Below are 21417 nucleotides of genomic sequence, written 5' to 3' on the forward strand. Positions count from 1 at the left end.
GATTACATGTTTACATGTGGTGAACAAAGTATCTGTTGACATGAAGACTATAAAAATAACATGGACTAATAATGAAACAGACCATTGAGTCTGTACAAAGAAACCTACCCTGTGGGTGACACGGGAGTGTGTCCACGCACCAAGTAGCCTGACAGCAAACTCGTATAGTTAACCTATCTAAGGGATAATACATTGATCAAATGTATTTCTTGACAAGTAGATTATATATATAAAGGGCTACCATTATACTTTCTGAAACATATATACATAATTGTGACCACCACAATGAAATACTACAATGTTACCAACAATACAGGATTGATGATATATCAATCTTACATCGTACAGTAAACAGTTACAAAACAATACTGGTTGGAGGCGTTGCCTCTTAACTCGAAGACGTGTCTTATGAGTGCATGAGTATGATTTTACGCCGCTTTTAGCAATTGTCCAGCAATATCACGGCGGGGGACACCAGAAATGGGCCTCACACATTGCACCCGGGTCTTTGACATGACGAGCGAACGCTTTAACCACTAGGCTACCCGACCGCCCCACGTATCTCATGAACAACATGCTCACGTTGGTTTTGTGTTTATAGATAGGAAGATAAATTATTAATAACTTATGACCTGAAAAAAACCCAGTTCGTGTGAGGATGCCGATGTTTCACTACATATAAGCCCATGTGCTGCCGCAATATCACGGCGGGGGCACGCAGAATGGGCTTCACAAAGTGTATCTTTTGGGGGGGATTCGAACAAGAACAAAACGCTTTAATCACTTGGCGATCGCATCACCCTAGGAACAAAGAAAACATGGAATCCTATATGTACAAATGTTGTTTGTCATCGCAAATGCATTGTGCTAGTATTTATATGGATAGGTGCATTATCAACACCTAAAATACACACACACACACACACACACACACACACACACACACACACACACACACACACACACACACATATACTTTACTAGGACGATCATATTGATATAATACAAACATTTCTCAATGCAAACATACGGAAGGAGTGTCCGCTTTGTGATAAAGTGCAAATATACCTACTATTAACACATGATTAATGGGGTTTAATGGTTATGTGTTTCTCCCACGGCCACTGAAAAACACCTTTTACCATTCTCATTTACCTGAAAAATATATTGAATTTAACCACCTATTCGCAAATATTTTGCATAATCACATATATTTTAATAGTGGCTCAGTACAGAGGCGTTTCAGCCTGCACCCTCCAGAGATTCTGTCTCTACACAAAACACAGTCCTAGGCCAACATGATCTGCTAGTGTATATCGACATTCCCCGTTCCATGGTGCGTTAGGTTTCTTTGTGTTTCACCTAGTTCATATTAATTTGGTTTGTTTAATTGATCGAGTTATTTAAGAAAAACATTGCTTGCAGAATTTCAACCGCTCACTTGCACTTGCCAAGATAATCATTTTCCAGTAGAATAGCCGAGTAGTACTTTATATGCAGCTAACGGAAAATGATATTGTTTCCTTTTTGCGACATTGACAAAAGCCCTAATACTCCAATTTTGTACTTTAATGATAATGTATGTAACATAAAATAGGTGTATGTTTGATGTAATATTTGATAATTGTATAGTAATTCATTCATCATCTGTTTGCTGTAATGTACGATTATTTGTCTTTGCGACAACTGATCCATGTTTTGGCGCGTCCACTTTTGTTTGTAAATTCTAATGACGGGTACTAATAAATAACTTATGCGCGCAGATGTCTACGAGGGGCATTAGATTTAATTTTTCAGTAGGGGAGTTAGTACTTTGTTTTGAACCAGATCCGACGAAAGCAAGAGTTTTGTATGATGCAAAGGTATTTAGTTCATTTCATCTGTCAACAGAAGCTGACTTCGTTAGCGTCTCGTCTGGACGTTCATTTTTTCGAATAGAAATCAGTTTCAACCGATCATATGAATATTGTAGACAATGGTTGATCACTTGTCTTTGTGATTCACCTTTAATTTTTTGTTTCTAAATATTTTTCAGCAGTTGGTACTTAGATTTGCTATAATTGTAAATTGATATCATTTTCGAAGGATTTCTAGATTTTTAGCCAGTAGGGCTACTGTTCAAAGTAAAACCGTTCAATTATAAGTTGAACCATTTCATTATTGTAATAAATTTGTGGGAATTTCTTTCTTACCAGGATCAACCACAAACATTTGTTCTCTCAACCTGATGCAAAAACGTTTAATTTGACCTAGCCTGAAGTTTTAACAGACATCAAAGACCATCAGAAATTCCAGAAATAAACTGGTCTCCTAAAAGAACAATGGTAGCATTTGTATTCTAAATCTGACATCTGTACATCATTTTGAGAACCATGTCTGTATCTGTCGACAAGGAAGCTTTCTTTGTACAGTTGTGTGATTATAACAGTCAGTCATGGATGTATTTTGTTATAACTTTAAACTGGGCTCAGAAGCCTACAACAAATGTGGAATTGGAAGTTAGGCTAACAATTCATATGTTGCCGTGAGCAATAAAATGTAATCATTGTGTCAAAAGACTGGTTGGTGTTAGTTGTTACTGCAGTGTTTAACACAACCAGGGATAGAAATGAGCAATATCCTGCTGGCATCGACCAGTTTCACTACAGTTAAAGGTATCCTATGGGCTAGTAGAATTTCAAACACTTCAGGGGATGTTGCTATATGTTATCACTATATTTGGGCTAGTAGACTTTCTTGGTTAATTTCTATTCCTAACGACTGTTGTACAGATCAGTGTTTGAACATTATGTAGCGTCCTTGAGGTTTTCTCCTATAGTTTTTGAATCAAGGGACGACATAAATCTTTACCTTCTAACATTAGGATAAGGATCAGGACCCTTCGTGTTTAGTGCTTAGTTTCGAACACTGCAGACGGTTGTTGTTCTATCTTGTAGAGTGGTACCTTGTAGACTTGTAATCAGGTGGCATGTTAATGTAAATGAAGGCAAGGCCGGCAAGATATACTATGACTAGGAAAAATCCCTGGAAAAGATCTTTGGAAATATGCATAAAATATCTTTACATTCGCAGGTGTTGGATTGCCAGGTAACCAAGGACAAACATGGCCACAGAATTGCTGCCTACCACATTCACTTTCAAGGATGGAATAGCAGGTACTTCATCAGACCAGGACCTTGACTCCAAATTGTGTTGCTGTAAATTTGTCTCTCCAACTACTTATATTTAATCTTTCAAAATTATTTTCAGTAGATATAACCTGGGATATTATGAGCTCAAAGTTTTACTTGGTTTGACATGTTTGAGGAAAGAGATTGTTGTACATGTTATATCAGTTGTTTGAGGCTAACATCGGTCTATGGCTGCATGGCATGTTTCCAACATGCTAATTGATCTATCCTGACTTAACAGTAACTACACATTAGATGGGTGCCTTGTTCTTATTCAACATGTGTACAAGTCTGTTTCTCAGTTTCTATCATGTCTATCAAGGTTGTTTATCGTTTTGTTCTGATTTCAGCTGGGATCGCATTGTTGGGGAAAACTACATTCTAAAAAACACAGAAGAAAACAGAACCTTGATGAAGAAACTTGCAGACACAGCTAAGAGATAGTGAGATTTCTTCTTCATGGTTACTTTTTGTACAGTTACAGTCAATGACGTTATTTCTCTGGGATGTTTATCATTACATGAGTGGTATTGAGGTACCATATAATAAATGTGTGCAGCAATCATGTATTGATACAGATGTAGATAAGTCATCAACAGTGCATTCTGGCATTATAGACGATTGTGTTGTAGTTTTGGAAAAAAACAACTGGTCCTTCCAACATGTCCAAATTTTCACTCTTCATTAACTAATGGCTGTGTCAAAAACCTTTATGATGATACATGCTTTACAGAAAATGCATGTATTTTTTTTCAACAGAGAATTATGCCTAGAATAAATATCAAATTAAGTATTTTAGCACTTTTTCTGGCAGTCGTAAAAACAGTCAGCGTCGGAGGAAGATAGATGACATCTTAAGTTCCTCGTTCCGAGGAAAGATCCCCATCCTGGACAGTGATACCGACGACAGCGACAACAGCGGAGATGATGATGACAATGATGGGGAAGATGGTGACGATGATGGGAGATCCTCTGGTGATGATGTAAGCAGAGTTGTCTGTCTCCACCTTTGCCCCACCAAGTATTAACTGTTAGGTGATATTGAAAGCAAATTGTGCCAGTATTTCTGCTTGCATTTCCAGTGTTTGAAATTAAGCATGAAAGTCAAGAGGTCTCTGTCCTGACTACAGTGTAAAACGTATGATATTGAGAATCTCTACATCCAAATTACACTACAGAACAGGCCTTGGCCCTTGTATAACATGCATTAGGAGCCCTGGGCCAGTGTTCAAAATAAATGCCTGCTCAAGGGCACGTGGCAGTAGATTTCGTGTTGGGCCCGGTATTTCAAATTTGTATGGGTCCTTATTGCCTGCAGTAAATCTATGTGTCAATGTATTTGTCACAATAAGCTGCAATTTTTTAAATGGGGGCTACTAAAGTCTGTGGGTCCTTATGGCAGCCTAATTTTCCTTATTTCAAACGCTGCCAAGGGATGCCTTAATTTCAAACACTCCATTAATTTTTTAACATGCATACAAATGGGTTTTATGCATCTCTATGATGATATAGGCAAGGTTTTGATGTAAGTTACCTTTATTCAAATATGAATGGAAAAATGGAATGTATATTATTGTCATGATATTATTTCTAGTGAGTTGTTTGGGTTGACGTCCTCCACTGATACCTTCGTGAAAGGCTATTTCTGTAAGCATATCATGAATGGAGGTTACAACTATGTTTTCCAAATATTTTTTCCAGAGTTCCAATGATACGGCCAGTGAAACAAGAGAACGTCGCAGGGTAGGATATGATCATTTATTCAGTTGACAGGATCACTCTTACCACACATCCATGGGGATTCTGTGTTGGAATAGATCCACCCCAATCTATGCAGGTCATAAGAGGTGACCAGTCTGATGAGGTGGTCAGGCTCTGAGACTTGGTTGATGGTGTGTTTTTGTATCCTGATGCCTGGAATCGATACTTACCAATAATCATTGATGTCTTGTTTGGTCCAGACTTGATTATTTACAGGCTGCTGTCATATAGCTTGAATATTGCTGAATGCGGCGTTAAACTACAAACAAACCCAAAACACAGAGTCCCACATGGTGTCTGCCCCCCTCAAGGCTTCGTTTCCATGCCATATGTCTCAAACAAATGAATTTTTTTGCATGAAACTATACATGTGCAATGACCACAATTATTGCATATTCATATTTTCAAAAAAAAAATTATTTTAATTTCTTGTGTTTCCTTGGAAACAATTTGGACTTAGTCTCAAACAAGTTGCGTTTGTTTCCTGCCAATTCTCTACAGCTTTCTGGATGAAACCAATATCTTTCCACTTCCAGTCTAGAATTTGCTATTATTGTTTTTTGGATTTGCAAACACATTTACAATAACAACTTGAACAAGTATAAAAAAAAGGAGGTGGGAGATATATGTTTTTCAGTAAAATCCCAATTCTAATTTAGGACTTAGAGGATAGAGATGACATGAGATGGCCCTGAGTATTTAAGGACCTTTCTGCAGTTACACTCATGTCAACACTGATCCTGCTGGGCCTGTTTTTTATTTGACTTCTTTCAAATAAAAAATAAAAAACCTGTTGACGTTGCCGACAGTTAAAAAAAAGAGCTGACATATATCTATCCATGATGTGCGTTGTTCGCAGGCTACTCACACACCAGTGGACATTGATATCCCCGACATACTGAAGAGCAGACTGGAGGACGACTACGTCGCCATTATTCACGGGGACAAGGTAGCCAGCCGCCTGTAGAGGAGTAGAAGTTTTAGCGTCAATACTTTGTTTGTTTGGTTGCCCAACAAAGATGTGTTTATTATTGTCCATATCAAATTTCCATACATGTAGATACTTAACAGTTACCATGGTTACAGATACTCATGAGTTTTCTTAATGACTATGTATACAAGTATACAGTCCTATTTTAAATCGTTATAAATTTTTTTGGGCACATATGAAAAGTAGTTAGTAGCTGATCCAATTTTATCATGGTTATCAGGTTGTAGCTGATGATTTGCTCGTTTGGAGAAACAGATTGTAACAAAGGTTCAATGATGATGGTACTATACCAGTTACCAGCAGGAGGAGACATCTGTCTGGGCATTAACCAGCCGTCGTGATTGATGTGATACAGCTGGAAGTTTGGTGACGAGTGGGTTGTATGTTGCAGCTGACGAAGCTCCCAGCCAGTCCGTGCGTCATCGAGGTGTTGGAGGGCTTCATGAAGACGTTCTGTGTCAACCTGCTGTGTGAGCCCAGCGAGAAGGAGAAGGAGAGTCGCCGCAACAACAACAACGGCCACGAACACACCATGCTCTGTCCACCAGCCATCAGGTACTGTGCACTCAGCAATATTTCAGCTATATGATGCCGGTCTGTAAGTAATCAAGTGTGGACCAAACAATCTAGTGATGGATAACATGAGCATCGATCCAATTGGAATATGATGGCATGCATCAACCAAGTCAGTGAGAATGACCAGTATAGTTGCCTTTTACGGCAAGCCTTGGTTGCTGAAGACCTATGTGCTGTTGGGTCAAGTGTGGTTATCTTGTTATAGTAGAGAGTGTTGTTACTGTGATAGTGTTCCATGCCAGTGCCATGTCCCCATTGTTCAGTGGGACACACAGGATCAGTTATGACACAACTGAGTTTCATAAGGGCAGATGTTTTAGACAGTAACAGAGTTCATGCAGTCTTGAACAGAATTTGTCAATTCCTCCTGAATCTGATAAGCATGATAAGAAAAGGCTCATAATTTGAAACTGTTAGAAAGTAGTTTTTTGGGGACATTTATTTCTTTTTCAGATTAACAAGTAAACAAAACTCCAAATACATTAATAATATATGGAAAAACAGTATAAACATTGTCTCTTTGCGCTGTATATTCAGGAGTTGTTTCCCTTTGGAGTTCCGATGTCGTACTACCATATACTTGTACTTCGATTGCATCTCGCTGTAAGGAATTTGTGGCTGTTCGCAGTTGTTTGTCTAACAGTTATAACGTAAGCTCTGCAGCTTCTCTTGTCAATGTCCACCATTAACAGTTGTACCTGTGCTCTGCAGCATTGCACTGTGTAAGGAGCTTGTGGACGGGCTGAGGATCTGCTTCGACTTTACAATCTCAATCATCCTGCTGTATGACGTGGAGCGTGACCAGTACGACCATGTCATGAGCACCATCAAACCTCCGGAGAGTAAGAAGGAAGAAAAGTAAGTGATGCACCAGACAAAGATATGCTGTTGATGCAGACAAAGATACGCATCTCCTTTAATGCAAACTACACTTACATAGTGATCTTGAAGGTGGCTTGCAAGGGTGAAATGACGCATCGGTGCATCGGGAGTTTTCTTGCGACGATGCAATACACGACACAGTTTTTACTGTATCAATACAAGACAATACACTTGGTAAAATAAATCACTTACTACTCGTTTAATGCTCCCTCTTTTTTGTCAGTCAAATGTCTCAAAATGTATTGTAATTAGCGTTTCAAGTTCATTACTAAAAAAAGCCGCTATAAACATGTGTCTAAAGCTAGCTGTTCCTTTTGAATCTGCTCTGAAATATTTATCGTCAAGAAGTTTCCACGATTTGACATAAATGTGCGTATTGTGATAAAATATTGTATCGTGACCTATGTATCATATCTTCCCAAGGCAAGAGAGTTAACTGACTTTAAAGTCCAGTTTCCATCCTTGCCGAACTAGGCTGGAATTACTGGGCTCAATCGTAGCGCCACCAGTGGCTATTACCAGTTATCTCTCTTCTAAGCCACTCCTATGGACCAATCAGATTCCATCTCTCGTATCACTTGCGTTTGCTTCACACAAAATGGTGGCGCCCAGTCAGGACGATCTGATCGATAATGAAGATCTATATTGTGAAAAAAAGGGTCTTACATCGCAAAATGCATCAAATCACATGAGCACCTTGATTAAAACATGAAAAGATTTGGAAAATATCTGCTGACGAGTTGGCGGTGCACATGCTTTGCCAATACTGCAATCGACCGAAATCTGCACGACAGTTTACGAACCAGATTTCGATTTTGGTGTGCGATTTTGATTGGACTATGCATAAACTCGTTAGTCCAGCCAAAATATAACTCCATAATACCAGCCTAGTTCGGCAAGGGTGGAAACTCGACTTTTATAGTCAGTTAACTCTCTTGTCTCGGGAAGATGTATGTATCCTGATATGTATCACATTGTGACCTTGCTGCATCATTTCACCCCAGGTGGCTGGGAGGACACAATCTTGGCTGTTGCCATGGCGAGGAGTGTTTACGGATGTCATCACACCAAAGCAAATCAACATGATCAACATCAGGACCCACTTGCACAAAACAATCTTAGCGCTAAGATGATCGTAACTACCATACATTAACATAGGCTTACGATAGTCGTAGGGCTAAGATCGCTTTGTGCAAGTTGGCCCTGGTCTGATTCGTCGAGAAACTTTCCATCATATGACATTCACTTACTGTATCTACTGTGTCTTTGTGTCACCTGATGGTGAAGACAAAATAGTATCTTCAGTAGGTGTTTCTGGTGTAGCATGTGTTTTTGAAGGTTGTAGAAGTTTGTTGGACGGGACTCCTGCTTTGTGCAGAAACTAGTGAGTTAAAAATTAACATCGTACGAGCAATAATGATGACATGATATTGTAGATGGGAATTTGTTACATGTGTTTGTTTCCTCAGGCCGACAAGTTCAACGTCCTCTGCTGGCACTGAGGAACCCGCAGCCAAAAAACAAAAAGGAGCAACAAAACAAAGTAAACATTCAGAGGAGCTTGACAATGTGGAGCTCTCACCGCGAAGAATCACACGAAGATCTGTCACCCATGACGACGCTCCATCCTCGCCCATCATCTCATCCACCGTCACCGTCAAGCATGAGAGGAAGAAGGGCTGGAGGGGGCGAGGAGGAGGGGGAAGGGGAGGTCACTCTTCTTCTCATGTTGTGAAATCGGAACCTTTAAGTGACAGTGACATGGGTGGTTCTGACTCAGCCCCTCCCCTCGCAGGGAATCCACCTGTCCCGGGGAGCTGCAGTGGCAGCAAGGATGGAGCTTCGGAACATGGATACAGGAAGGAGGACTTTCTAGAAAGTGTGTTGTCATGGCAACTCTTTCCTGTGGATTCCCGGTCAAAATTTGATATCACGCCTTCACAGATATATGGTGTTAACCATTTTCTCAGACTTTTTGGTAGGTGGTTTTGAAAATAAATTGTGCAGGGATCGGATTTTGTTTTTGACACATCATAAGTTGCCTAAATGTCTTTCTTTTTTTACTAATTTCAGTATTTTATGTCCATGATTTCAGTGGGTTTTGAAAAACAACTAGTTTGCCTGGCTTTCCTTATCAAGACTCAATTATTTGACATGGCTGAAATATTAATGACTGCAGTGTTAAGTAATGTTCACTCAGTTACAATCACAGAAACCTTTCTTGACTTATAATATATCAAACCGGCACACTTTTGGACAACATATTAACATTCATAGCTGATCATTTCATAATGTTTCTTCAATAGTAAATTATTTGAATGACACAAGGTCAATCCAAAGCAGATACAGAGATGAGGAGAGGAACTTGTAGTCAGCGTCACCATGTTTATCAAGAGCATGTCCCAAGAGCTTGTTCACATTCAGAACCATAATCCTTTCTGTATTCCCTTTATTATTGAGCCGGGGGGCAGGCAGGGGTGGCCAAGTCGTCTAAGGTGCCGCGATTCACTGTGCAGAGTTGCATCCCTTGGGCACGCCAGAAACCTATGATTGTGGGTTCGAATCCCAGATCACCCCGATTGTGTTTCTAGGTTTGTCAGCACCATACCCGTGCTCGTGGGTTTCACCGCAGTGGTAAACACCTGACACCTGCATCACTCCGGGCTTTCCTCCCACATTAAGCTGACACGCTGTGATATAACTGGAATACTGTTAAAAGCAGCATTAAACCCAACTCACTCACGCTTGTAGAGCCAAGGAATGGAAGCAACTGGTTTTGATGTAGGATTTATACCATGTGTGTATCACAACCAGTGACCACCTCCGTGGTCTGATGGTAGGACGTCCGCCTGGAAACCGCCTCCGTGGTCTGGTGGTAGGGCGTCCGCCTGGAAACCGCCTCCGTGGTCTGATTGTAGGGCGTCCGCCTGGAAACCACCTCTGTGGTCTGGTGGTAGGGCATCCGCCTGGAAACCGCCTCTGTGGTCTGATGGTAGGGCGTCCGCCTGGAAACCGCCTCCGTGGTCTGGTGGTAGGGGTCTGCCTGGAAACCACCTCTGTGGTCTGGTGGTAGAGCATCCGCCCAGAGACTGCCCCACCAGTCTGGTGGTAGAGTGTCCCCCCGGAGACCACAGAGAGGAGACCGCCTCTGTGGTCTGGTGGTAGGGCGTCCCCCTGGAAACAGCCTCCGTGGTCTGGTGGTAGGGGTCTGCCTGGAAACCACCTCTGTGGTCTGGTGGTAGAGCATCCGCCCAGAGACTGCCCCACCAGTCTGGTGGTAGAGTGTCCCCCCGGAGACCACAGAGAGGAGACCGCCTCTGTGGTCTGGTGGTAGGGCGTCCCCCTGGAAACAGCCTCCGTGGTCTTGTGATAGAGTCGGGCCAGAGACTGCCTCCGTGGTCTTATGGAAGAGCGTCAGCCCGGGAACCACCTCCCATGGTCTTGTGGAAGAGCTCTGCCTGGAGACGGCCTCCATGGTCTTGTGGAAGAGCGTCCGCACGGAGAGCAGAAGGCTCGGGGTTTAATCCCCAGCCGCGTCCTGCGAAAAGACGTTAAGAGATAGTACTTGTTGTTACCTTTCCTGGTGCTCGGCATTAAGGGGCTAAAACAAGGACTGTTCGGCTTGGAGTCAGTATACTGTGTCTGAGTGAGGTATTCATGTTAAACTGTGGCCTGGTATTTCGGTGGGCTAGCACTATGAAACACACACACACACACCTTAAGTGCAAAAATGTAGGACATGTTGAGCCCCATTTGTCCTCACCTTATTACAACCAGTGACTCTATAGCTGAATTTGGTAGGTTGTGTCACTACCTCTTAACCTAATGATAATTATCTAAGTGACAGGGGTATGGTTAGACAGTGAAAATTAGTTGTGTGTTTACAACAAAAAAACATCAATATCTGTGGTGTTTCTGTACTTCAGTGAAGTTGCCCGAGATTCTGAACAAAATGGATATGGAGGACTGCAAGATGAGAACCTTGATGAAACTCATCCACCATCTGCTCAGGTGAGTCACTCACTCACTCACTCATACACTCATACACCCCAGTCTCACTCACTCTCACCACTCACTCTCACTCCAACGTTAGAAATTGGCACTAGTCCTATAGTCCTATAGTAGTATCATCATTTCACTGCCTCCCCTCCCCATTGTAGCCTACAGCTGTAGTGTTGTCCCATCATTTCACTGCCTCCCCTCCCCATTGTAGCCTACAGCTATAGTGTTGTCCCGTCATTTCACTGCCTCCCCTCCCCATTGTAGCCTACAGCTATAGTGTTGTCCCATCATTTCACTGCCTCCCCTCCCCATTGTAGCCTACAGCTATGGTGTTGTCCCATCATTTCACTGCCTCCCCTCCCCATTGTAGCCTACAGCTATGGTGTTGTCCCATCATTTCACTGCCTCCCCTCCCCATTGTAGCCTACAGCTATGGTGTTGTCCCATCATTTCACTGCCTCCCCTCCCCATTGTAGCCTACAGCTATGGTGTTGTCCCATCATTTCACTGCCTCCCCTCCCCATTGTAGCCTACAGCTATGGTGTTGTCCCATCATTTCACTGCCTCCCCTCCCCATTGTAGCCTACAGCTATAGTGTTGTCCCGTCATTTCACTGCCTCCCCTCCCCATTGTAGCCTACAGCTGTAGTGTTGTCCCATCATTTCACCACCTCCCCTCCCCATTGTAGCCTACAGCTGTAGTGTTGTCCCGTCATTTCACCACCTCCCCTCCCCATTGTACCCTACAGCTATAGTGTTGTCCCGTCATTTCACTGCCTCCCCTCCCCATTGTAGCCTACAGCTATAGTGTTGTCCCGTCATTTCACCACCTCCCCTCCCCATTGTAGCCTACAGCTGTAGTGTTGTCCCGTCATTTCACCACCTCCCCTCCCCATTGTAGCCTACAGCTATAGTGTTGTCCCGTCATTTCACTGCCTCCCCTCCCCATTGTACCTACAGCTATAGTGTTGTCCCGTCATTTCACTGCCTCCCCTCCCCATTGTAGCCTACAGCTATAGTGTTGTCCCATCTTTTCATCGCCTCCCCTCCCCATTGTAGCCTACAGCTGTAGTGTTGTCCCATCTTTTCACCACCTCCCCTCCCCATTGCAGCCTACAGCTGTAGTGTTGTCCCGTCATTTCACTGCCTCCCCTCCCCATTATACCCTACAGCTGTAGTGTTGTCCCATCATTTCACCACCTCCCCTCCCCATTGTAGCCTACAGCTATAGTGTTGTCCCATCATTTCACTGCCTCCCCTCCCCATTGTAGCCTACAGATATAGTGTTGTCCCATCATTTCACTGCCTCCCCTCCCCATTGTAGCCTACAGCTATAGTGTTGTCCCATCATTTCACTGCCTCCCCTCCCCATTGTAGCCTACAGCTGTACTGTTGTCCCATCATTTCACCGCCTCCCCTCCCCATTGTAGCCTACAGCTGTAGTGTTGTCCCATCATTTCACTGCCTCCCCTCCCCATTGTAGCCTACAGCTGTAGTGTTGTCCCATCCCCTCCCCTCCCCATTGTAGACTACAGCTGTAGTGTTGTCCCATCCCCTCCCCTCCCCATTGTAGCCTACAGCTGTACTGTTGTCCCATCCCCTCCTCTCCCCTCCCCATTGTAGCCTACAGCTGTAGTGTTGTCCCATCCCCTCCTCTCCCCTCCCCATTGTAGCCTACAGCTGTACTGTTGTCCCATCCCCTCCCCTCCCCATTGTAGCCTACAGCTGTACTGTTGTCCCATCCCCTCCCTTCCCCATTGTAGCCTACAGCTGTACTGTTGTCCCATCCCCTCCTCTCCCCTCCCCATTGTAGCCTACAGCTGTACTGTTGTCCCATCCCCTCCCTTCCCCATTGTAGCCTACAGCTGTACTGTTGTCCCATCCCCTCCCCTCCCCATTGTAGCCTACAGCTGTACTGTTGTCCCATCCCCTCCTCTCCCCTCCCCATTGTAGCCTACAGCTGTACTGTTGTCCCATCCCCTCCTCTCCCCTCCCCATCCCATTGTAGCCTACAGCTGTAGTATTGTCCCATCCCCTCCCCTCCCCATTGTAGCCTACAGCTGTACTGTTGTCCCATCCCCTCCCCTCCCCATTGTAGCCTACAGCTGTAGTGTTGTCCCATCCCCTCCTCTCCCCTCCCCATTGTAGCCTACAGCTGTACTGTTGTCCCATCCCCTCCCTTCCCCATTGTAGCCTACAGCTGTACTGTTGTCCCATCATTTCACCGCCTCCCCTCCCCATTGTAGCCTACAGCTATAGTGTTGTCCCATCCCCTCCCTTCCCCATTGTAGCCTACAGCTGTACTGTTGTCCCATCCCCTCCCTTCCCCATTGTAGCCTACAGCTGTACTGTTGTCCCATCATTTCACCGCCTCCCCTCCCCATTGTAGCCTACAGCTGTAGTGTTGTCCCATCCCCTCCTCTCCCCTCCCCATTGTAGCCTACAGCTGTACTGTTGTCCCATCCCCTCCCTTCCCCATTGTAGCCTACAGCTGTACTGTTGTCCCATCATTTCATTGCCTCCCCTCCCCATTGTAGCCTACAGCTATGGTGTTGTCCCGTCATTTCACCGCCTCCCCTCCCCATTGTAGACTACAGCTGTAGTGTTGTCCCATCATTTCACTGCCTCCCCTCCCCATTGTAGCCTACAGCTGTAGTGTTGTCCCATCATTTCACTGCCTCCCCTCCCCATTGTAGCCTACAGCTGTAGTGTTGTCCCATCCCCTCCCCTCCCCATTGTAGCCTACAGCTGTACTGTTGTCCCATCATTTCACCACCTCCCCTGCCCTCCCCATCAACCCTACAACTGTGGCTTTGTGTTGCAGATACCTGGTGGAGAGGCAGGAGGACTTGTTCGGGGACATTGTGTACGTGGACAGGTAGCGTCAGCTGCAGCTTCACCCCCGACATGGCTGACACATCATCACCTCTGTGATGTGACAGGTGACGCTGACAATCTACCTAGTGACCCCGACTCAGCAGTCACTGGCCTGGATTGTACTTCCTGTCACAGCAACTTGTGGTTAACTTTTGAAAAAAGGAAAATATATTGAAAATAAATGTTTGAAAAACCATTCCAGTTTGGTGAAAAGAACTTGATGTCTTGATCCGTTTCTGTGTGAAAACATTCTGTTGGAAGGAGTTGAGGGTCTAAGTGAGCACACATTCATTCTTGTTTTTGAAAACTGTGTTTGAAGTTCGGAACTTTTCAGTTGTAAAATGTCTGAAGGATGCAAAAACTTTTGAGAAAGCAACAAAGTGAGTTGATTATTCCCAGGGCCAATGGTGTTCAGCAAGTTGAGAAAGATGTTACTATTTCTGATGTGCAGTAGGACTACTACACAGTTTTGGATTCAAGATGAGCAGAAACTACAGTATGTGAGACAAGACTTGTTTCAAGCGTAGAAGCTTCAGTAAGACTTCCTGTGGAAATTGTTATCGAAGGATATTGGCTTGATTGACATGTTTGAAAATGAAAATGAAAATCCATTTGTTTGTCCTGTGGACATGTATTTAGTTTAGTAATCATTTGTTTAGTAATTTGATCTTGACTCTCTATACTATAAAACTATACTGCCTTGTTTAAACTGTTGCTGAAACCAAATAATGTCTTGCGTTGAGTTGGTGGCAGCGCACAATGTTGCTACTGCCAAGGTGTCGAGGACTATCAGGTTCCAATACCAGATCAACATGGGTTAAAGGTGTATGTAGTGTCTTGTTATAGACATGTGCACAGGTGGCCCAGCTGTCCAAGGTCTCACAATTCGCTGTGCTTGTGGGCTTGATTCTCAAATTCACACTGATCTTGGTCAGTCATACCTGTGATTGTGGCTTCACCCTAGCAGTAAACGGCTCAACACCTGCCTCACCTCAGGCTTCACTCCCACCTCAAGTTAACACACTGGGATCTTACTAACATGCCGTTGAAAACAGTGTTAAACTAATCTGACTTCTGGACACCTATTTCCTGTTTTATTAGTACAAAGGGAGAATATTCTAGGGGGAGACAAATACAGTTTTTCAGAAGGTTTCAACTGCAGAACATTAAGTCTTTATATCTCAAATACTCTATCACATTTCTGTGATTCTCACAAACAAACTCAGTCAACTGAGTCAGTCAGACCACCTCCATTAAAGTTACTGGACCTGGTCAGTGTGTTTGCAGGCATACATCAGGATGACCAGTGTATTTGTCTCATCCTGAAGCTACTAATGGGCCTGTGTGTCAACACGGGGATGGTGGCAGCAGCTTATACTCATTACTCAAACTTAGTTCATCTTGTCTTTGTTGTAAAAAATGTTGCTCTTTTTATGGCATGTTCAGATCTTGTTATGCAGTGTGTCTTACATTGATGACACAGTGTGTCTTACATTGATGACACAGTGAGTCTTACATTGATGACACAGTGAGTCTTACATTGATGACACAGTGTGTCTTACATTGATGACACAGTAAGTTTCCTGTATGTTGCCTGTGAGCCATGGCCTATTTCTACAAATGTTATGACTGTGGCGGCATCAGACTGTAGCTCAGTCAAGAAGTCATATGTCGCTCTATACATGTTAGGGATGTCGCCATACACTTATGTTAGGGATGTCGCCATACACTTATGTTAGGGGTGTCGCCATACACTTATGTTAGAGGTGTCGCCATACACTGATGTTAGGGATGTCGCCATACACTAACATTAGCATGATTAGGGATGTCGCCATACACGAAATAAGAGCTGTCCTCATATAAGTATACTCCAGTGTTAGGGCTCTTGGATACATTTATTTATGTGTCTGAAACTACCATCTTGTAGTCAATTCTTCAGTGAAAAATACCCTGAACAAAGTGTAGTGATTAATTTTTCTAAAGTGACAAACTGTCTTTTTTCATTTTTGTTGTGATTAATATTTACCTATCACTTGTTTCTTTACGGGGCCAATCTAACCTGGATACAAGTATTGCGATTTCTACAATCATTCATTAGTCATTGTCTTGACTCGAGGCAACATTGTCGCATCACAGAATGGAGCATCCTGTTCTGTCCTTATCTTCCGTGTTAATGTTCAAGGATCTGTTATTTTCATGTTTGAATGTTTGTATTACTTACTAAGAAATTAGAGGACAATGATCCCTGTGAAACTTGATGACATTTTGAGATTAAGTAAGATCATATTGCACAACGTCCCATTGCAGCTTTTTGTGTCATGGTGTTCTTGGGTTCTCTGTTCTAATAGAACTTCAAGAGACAAATTTTTGTTGTTAACCCCAGATGTAAGGCTTAAAAATTAAAAAATTGGTTCTCCGCCAAATAAACAATTTTGTACAATTAACCTTGGAAAGGGCCTCCCTACAAAAAATCTATTCCCTGATGAGTAAAATACTGGAATACAGTATTTTACTACCGTTGGACCTAAAATATTTGAGGATTTTATCTAAAAAAATGAAAATGGAAATAAAAATGAAAGGGGCAGCAAACTTTATGGTGGTGCCTGAGAACCAAGACTATTATTTTTTTTAGCCTAATGTCAATGATTCATCGTTCGAAACTGGGAGCGTTTCCCTGCAAACTGATTTGGTTTTGTAGACATTTTGAATAGTTCCACAATCAATTACAGCTTTTTTTTAATCTAGTCTCTAAGTAGTGTATTATAGCATTTTCCAATTGTACAGGTAGTTACCATGGTTACATAATTTAGTGCTGTGTTATTTCTTTCTTCCGCAACATACCAAGTGCTTCCTGGATAGTCTTTGAATGGCATTTAGTGATACACATAAGGAAAAGAATTAATGGATGTCAATTTCTTTATTACCGGTATATATCATAATAAAGAAGTTGACATTCATAAATTCTCTTCTTCATGTGCATCCTGCTCTCTCACCTGTGACTTTGCCCGGAGGGATGGAAGAGTTGCATGTATTTCCTATCAGCTGGTTTTCAATTGAGTGTCACGCAACTTGGAGCAGGATTGCAGAACCAGGTGATATAGCGTCTCTCTCCCTCGGGACAACTGGACATTGAGGCATTTACAGTACTGGACAGCCACAGGGGTCAAAAGGAAGATTCAGGAAGGACTAGTGACATATGAGTAAAAATAAATATTAATTTCGAACCCAGCGCTTCACACAACCATACTACAGGAATTAAGTTTTTATTGAATAAAATGAAATTGTATGATTTTCAAACACCATTATAAATGTTTATGTAGAAAAGAGTGTTGTTTGGTAGTCAAAAAGACATACAGTGTCATTATTTTGATCAGAGATACCTGTGGTATTACTTATACTAATTTTCAACTTGAATAAGAAAATGTTGTTAACTAAGAATGTATAGTTTATTCAGTGTGAATGGCATTACCGCAGTGTCACAGGACCAAGAATAACTCCTAATGAAAAGCTAATTGTATAATTCATGACAACTGGTACTGGTCGGCTTGGCTGGTTCGGGCGAGGTGTGTCCACAACTCTCTGATCCCAATGTTTTGGCAAATTGCGGAATGATCTATAGACCGTGCGACGGACATACTTGCTAAATAGGAAGAACAGGGGGTTGTCTAATCATAAGATGGTCCTAACCCTGTGACACTATGGTATTACCACAAAATACTTTTATCTCTAATCTTTCTAATTTCTATTAACATTGTCCGTTTTCGAGTGTTCCACTGTGTCTATATGCTCATGTATTTGACAATCCCTGCCTCATCTCGTCATCACCAGTATCTAGCAAGTCCCACTCGAGGACCCTTGTCATACGTTAGTTGTTTGCTCTCACCTGGTTCATTCTGTGTCATAGTGGCAAGATGGCCCAGTCGTCCTAAGGCGGCGCGATTCGCTTTGCAGAGTTGCTTCCCTTTGGCACACCAAAAACCTATGATTGTGGGTTTGAATCACAGTTCGCCCTGATTGTGTTTCTAGGTTTGTCAGCACCATACCCGTGCTCGTGGGTTTCACCGAAGTGGTAAATGTCTGAGACCTGCTTCACTTCTGGCTTTCCACCCACATTAAGCTGACACGCCGTGATATAACTGGAATACTGTTCAAAGTGGTGTTAAACCCAACTCACTCACTCACTCTGTGTCATTGTCCAACAGTATGGAGCAAGCGTTACCATAAAACTCTGGTTTGTATGGGATGATGATGTCCCCGAGGTTGTGATGCTGCTGAAACATATACTACTCTAAATAAGTTAAAGAAAATCCTATTTTCCTTTATGTTATAAATGAATATAGTAGATCTGTCATAGATGGTTATTGCAACACACAGCCTTACAGTTGTGGGCGCTCTTTAACTTGTTTTGAGTTGTATTGCCTCGCTCACAGCAGTGGGCATTATCATCACGTGTCCCTCATCTGTCATTGTTTTCTTATACAGAATTATCATCTTAAGGATTACATTAAACAATATTTCATACAAGTCTTCCTGGTATTGGCTTGATTCAGTCGAGAGAAAAAGACTCGACCGTGTTGTCCATAAAGCCATCAACCCCTTCACTTCACGAGACAGTTCCAACTCAGCTGATTTTCCCATGTGGACATGGAGGTGTATTGTCGGGGGATCTCCAGGCATTGTTTGTTGTCTGCTATCACTGCCAGCATTGTATTGTACAGTTATAAACATGTTTTATGAAACTGCAAACTTTTGTTTGTTGTGTGTTCCTGCGTCATGGTAACAGGTTTATCCGAGGCATCTCGTCATCAGTACTTCACAAGCTAATGGATAGAAACAAGTGTGGCTTTGACGAGGCTCTGATGGATAGAAACAAGTGTGGCTTTGACGAGGCTCTGATGGATAGAAACAAAGTGTGGCTTTGACGAGGCTCTGATGGATAGAAACAAGTGTGGCTTTGACGAGGCTCTGATGGATAGAAACAAGTGTGGCTTTGACGAGGCTCTGATGGATAGAAACAAGTGTGGCTTTGACGAGGCTCTGATGGATAGAAACAAAGTGTGGCTTTGACGAGGCTCTGATGGATAGAAACAAGTGTGGCTTTGACGAGGCTCTGATGGATAGAAACAAGTGTGGCTTTGACGAGGCTCTGATGGATAGAAACAAGTCTGACTAGGGTCCGATGGACAGAAAAAAATGACGAGTACCTAATTTCGACGATGTTAGCCACACAATCAACATTTTGTTTTTTTCTTTCTTGGCATCATCCAAATCAAAACACATACTCAAGCAACCATGGTAACAGTTAAGAGTCCTACCTTTTACATGCAGTGTATGCAGCAAGGGTGGATCCAGCATTTTAAAAAAAAGGGAGGGGTCCAAAATATCAAAATCCTCTGTCAGTTTTACTGCCGACAACCTACTACATATGGTTTTCAAATGGGACCCGAAATTGACAGATACCTCCGCACACATCGTCAGGCTAATCCTAGATCATGGAATTAACAGCAAACAATTCATTCAACAGTCAAGTTTTATTTTGACAAATAAGATTGTTAGATACACATAAAATTATGATTAAGTAAGTGTACCGCACAAAAAAGTGCGCACTATACTCAAGAAAATATGGTATACTGTAGTATCAAAACTCATCACATGAAACTACGGGCTTGCCGCCCATCAACATCCCCTCACACAACATCTGAAACAGCCCACTGCATAGTTTTTACATGGAATAACAAGTAGTCCATTGCTTCTGACTCTTCCCAAACATAACACTGTTCATACCCAGAGCAATGCTTTAGATTCTCTATGCAAAGCCTTGTGTAACCCTTTCCCACAAATACCTTTTGACAGTTGCATCTCTCACTAAGAATGCCCTGATGCCGCCATGTTACCCTGTATCAACCGATTATGTCACCAAATTCTTTTTAAAAGCTCAGGCATGTGAAGCTCGCCATGTTAAACTGTATTAATATATCCAGAGCTACAGATATGCAGCGTAAAAATACCCACCAAAATATTCAAAACCCAATTACTTTCAACTAACTTGCATTAAGAAATGCAGGCATTAAATGAAAAACTCAAATGTATAATAACAGCACGCGTAAATACCCAGTGAAGCTTTTTCAGCATGCGTAATAAGGAGCTAATTTCCGAAACAATTATGAGCTAATTTATTTTCAAATTCAAACATATATATTTAGACCAGTTACATACATCTAAAACATTATTTCATTTTTTTAAATCTTAAAATGTTCACTATTTTTGGTAAAAACCCATGAGAAAATGTGATAACCCAATTAAAATAGAAACCCTAGAGCAAAAACTCAATTGCTCAAAAAGTTATCTGGAGCTCTGTATAATTGAAGAACAACTACCATATAATAGGTAGCTGTTAGCATTGTTACAGCAGTATTGTTAGCATTGTTACAGCAGTACTGTTAGCATTGTTACAGCAGTACTGTTAGCATTGTTACAGCAGTACTGTTAGCATTATAACAGCACCACTGTTAGCATTGTTACAGCAGTGCCGTTAACATCGTTACAGCAGTGCTGTTAGCATCATTACAGCAGTGCCGTTAGCATCGTTTCAGCAGTGCCGTTAGCATTCTTACAGCAGTGCCGTTAGCATCGTTTCGGCAGTGCCGTTAGCATTCTTACAGCACTGCCGTTAGCATTCTTACAGCAGTGCCGTTAGCATTCTTACAGCAGTGCCGTTAGCATTCTTACAGCAGTGCTGTTAGCATTGTTACAGCAGTACTGTTAGCATTGTTACAGCACCATTGTTAGCATTGTTACAGCAGTGCCGGTAGCATTCTTACAGCACCACTGTTAGCATTGTTACAGCTGTGCTGTTAGCATTGTTACAGCACCACTGTTAGCATTGTTACAGCAGTACTGTAGGATTAACTGAAAAATTAACTCATCGGAATCACCAAAAACCAGACCTCCCAATGTAACTCATTTCAACCCTTCATGGCTGCCATTAGCAGACTCCACATGCCAGTCACACTGAAGGTGATGGCCAGTCACACTGAAGGTCAAGGCCAGTCACACTGAAGGTCAAGGCCAGTCACAGTGAAGGTCCAGGCCAGTCACACTGAAGGTCCAGGCGAGTTACACTGAAGGTCAAGGCCAGTCACAGTGAAGGTCCAGGCCA

At 42.6% G+C, this 21417-nt stretch overlaps 1 protein-coding gene across 2 annotated transcripts; it reads left to right on the plus strand.

Annotated features, from left to right (window-relative positions):
• Nucleotides 1-1718: 1718 nt before the first annotated feature.
• LOC139450065 (MSL complex subunit 3-like) lies at nt 1719-18956 on the plus strand. Of its 2 annotated transcripts, none has more exons than XM_071231703.1 (11): nt 1719-1862; nt 3073-3155; nt 3521-3613; nt 3970-4153; nt 4872-4913; nt 5791-5880; nt 6314-6477; nt 7210-7356; nt 8850-9358; nt 11307-11391; nt 14206-18956. In XM_071231703.1, the coding sequence occupies exons 1-11, from the start codon at nt 1764-1766 to the stop codon at nt 14261-14263; spliced, it is 1554 nt and encodes a 517-aa protein (XP_071087804.1). In that variant the 5' UTR covers nt 1719-1763; the 3' UTR covers nt 14264-18956. The 2 variants fall into 2 exon arrangements, with proteins under 2 accessions (XP_071087804.1, XP_071087805.1); XM_071231704.1 differs by having other exon boundaries at nt 3985-4153.
• Nucleotides 18957-21417: the final 2461 nt, after the last annotated feature.

The sequence above is a fragment of the Haliotis cracherodii genome, unplaced genomic scaffold (genome assembly GCF_022045235.1).
Source record: "Haliotis cracherodii isolate W230 unplaced genomic scaffold, xgHalCrac1.p SCAF_8, whole genome shotgun sequence".
NCBI lineage: Eukaryota > Metazoa > Mollusca > Gastropoda > Lepetellida > Haliotidae > Haliotis > Haliotis cracherodii.

What these genes read in the sequence shown, in the direction of transcription:
- LOC139450065 (XM_071231703.1), top strand. Translation starts at nt 1,764, where the DNA reads ATGTCTACGAGGGGCATTAGATTTAATTTTTCAGTAGGGGAGTTAGTA. An exon ending in TTTCAAGGATGGAATAGCAG is followed by an intron (nt 3,156 to 3,520) that starts GTACTTCATCAG and finishes TTCTGATTTCAG; the next exon opens with CTGGGATCGCATTGTTGGGG. An exon ending in GGAGATCCTCTGGTGATGAT is followed by an intron (nt 4,154 to 4,871) that starts GTAAGCAGAGTT and finishes TATTTTTTCCAG; the next exon opens with AGTTCCAATGATACGGCCAG.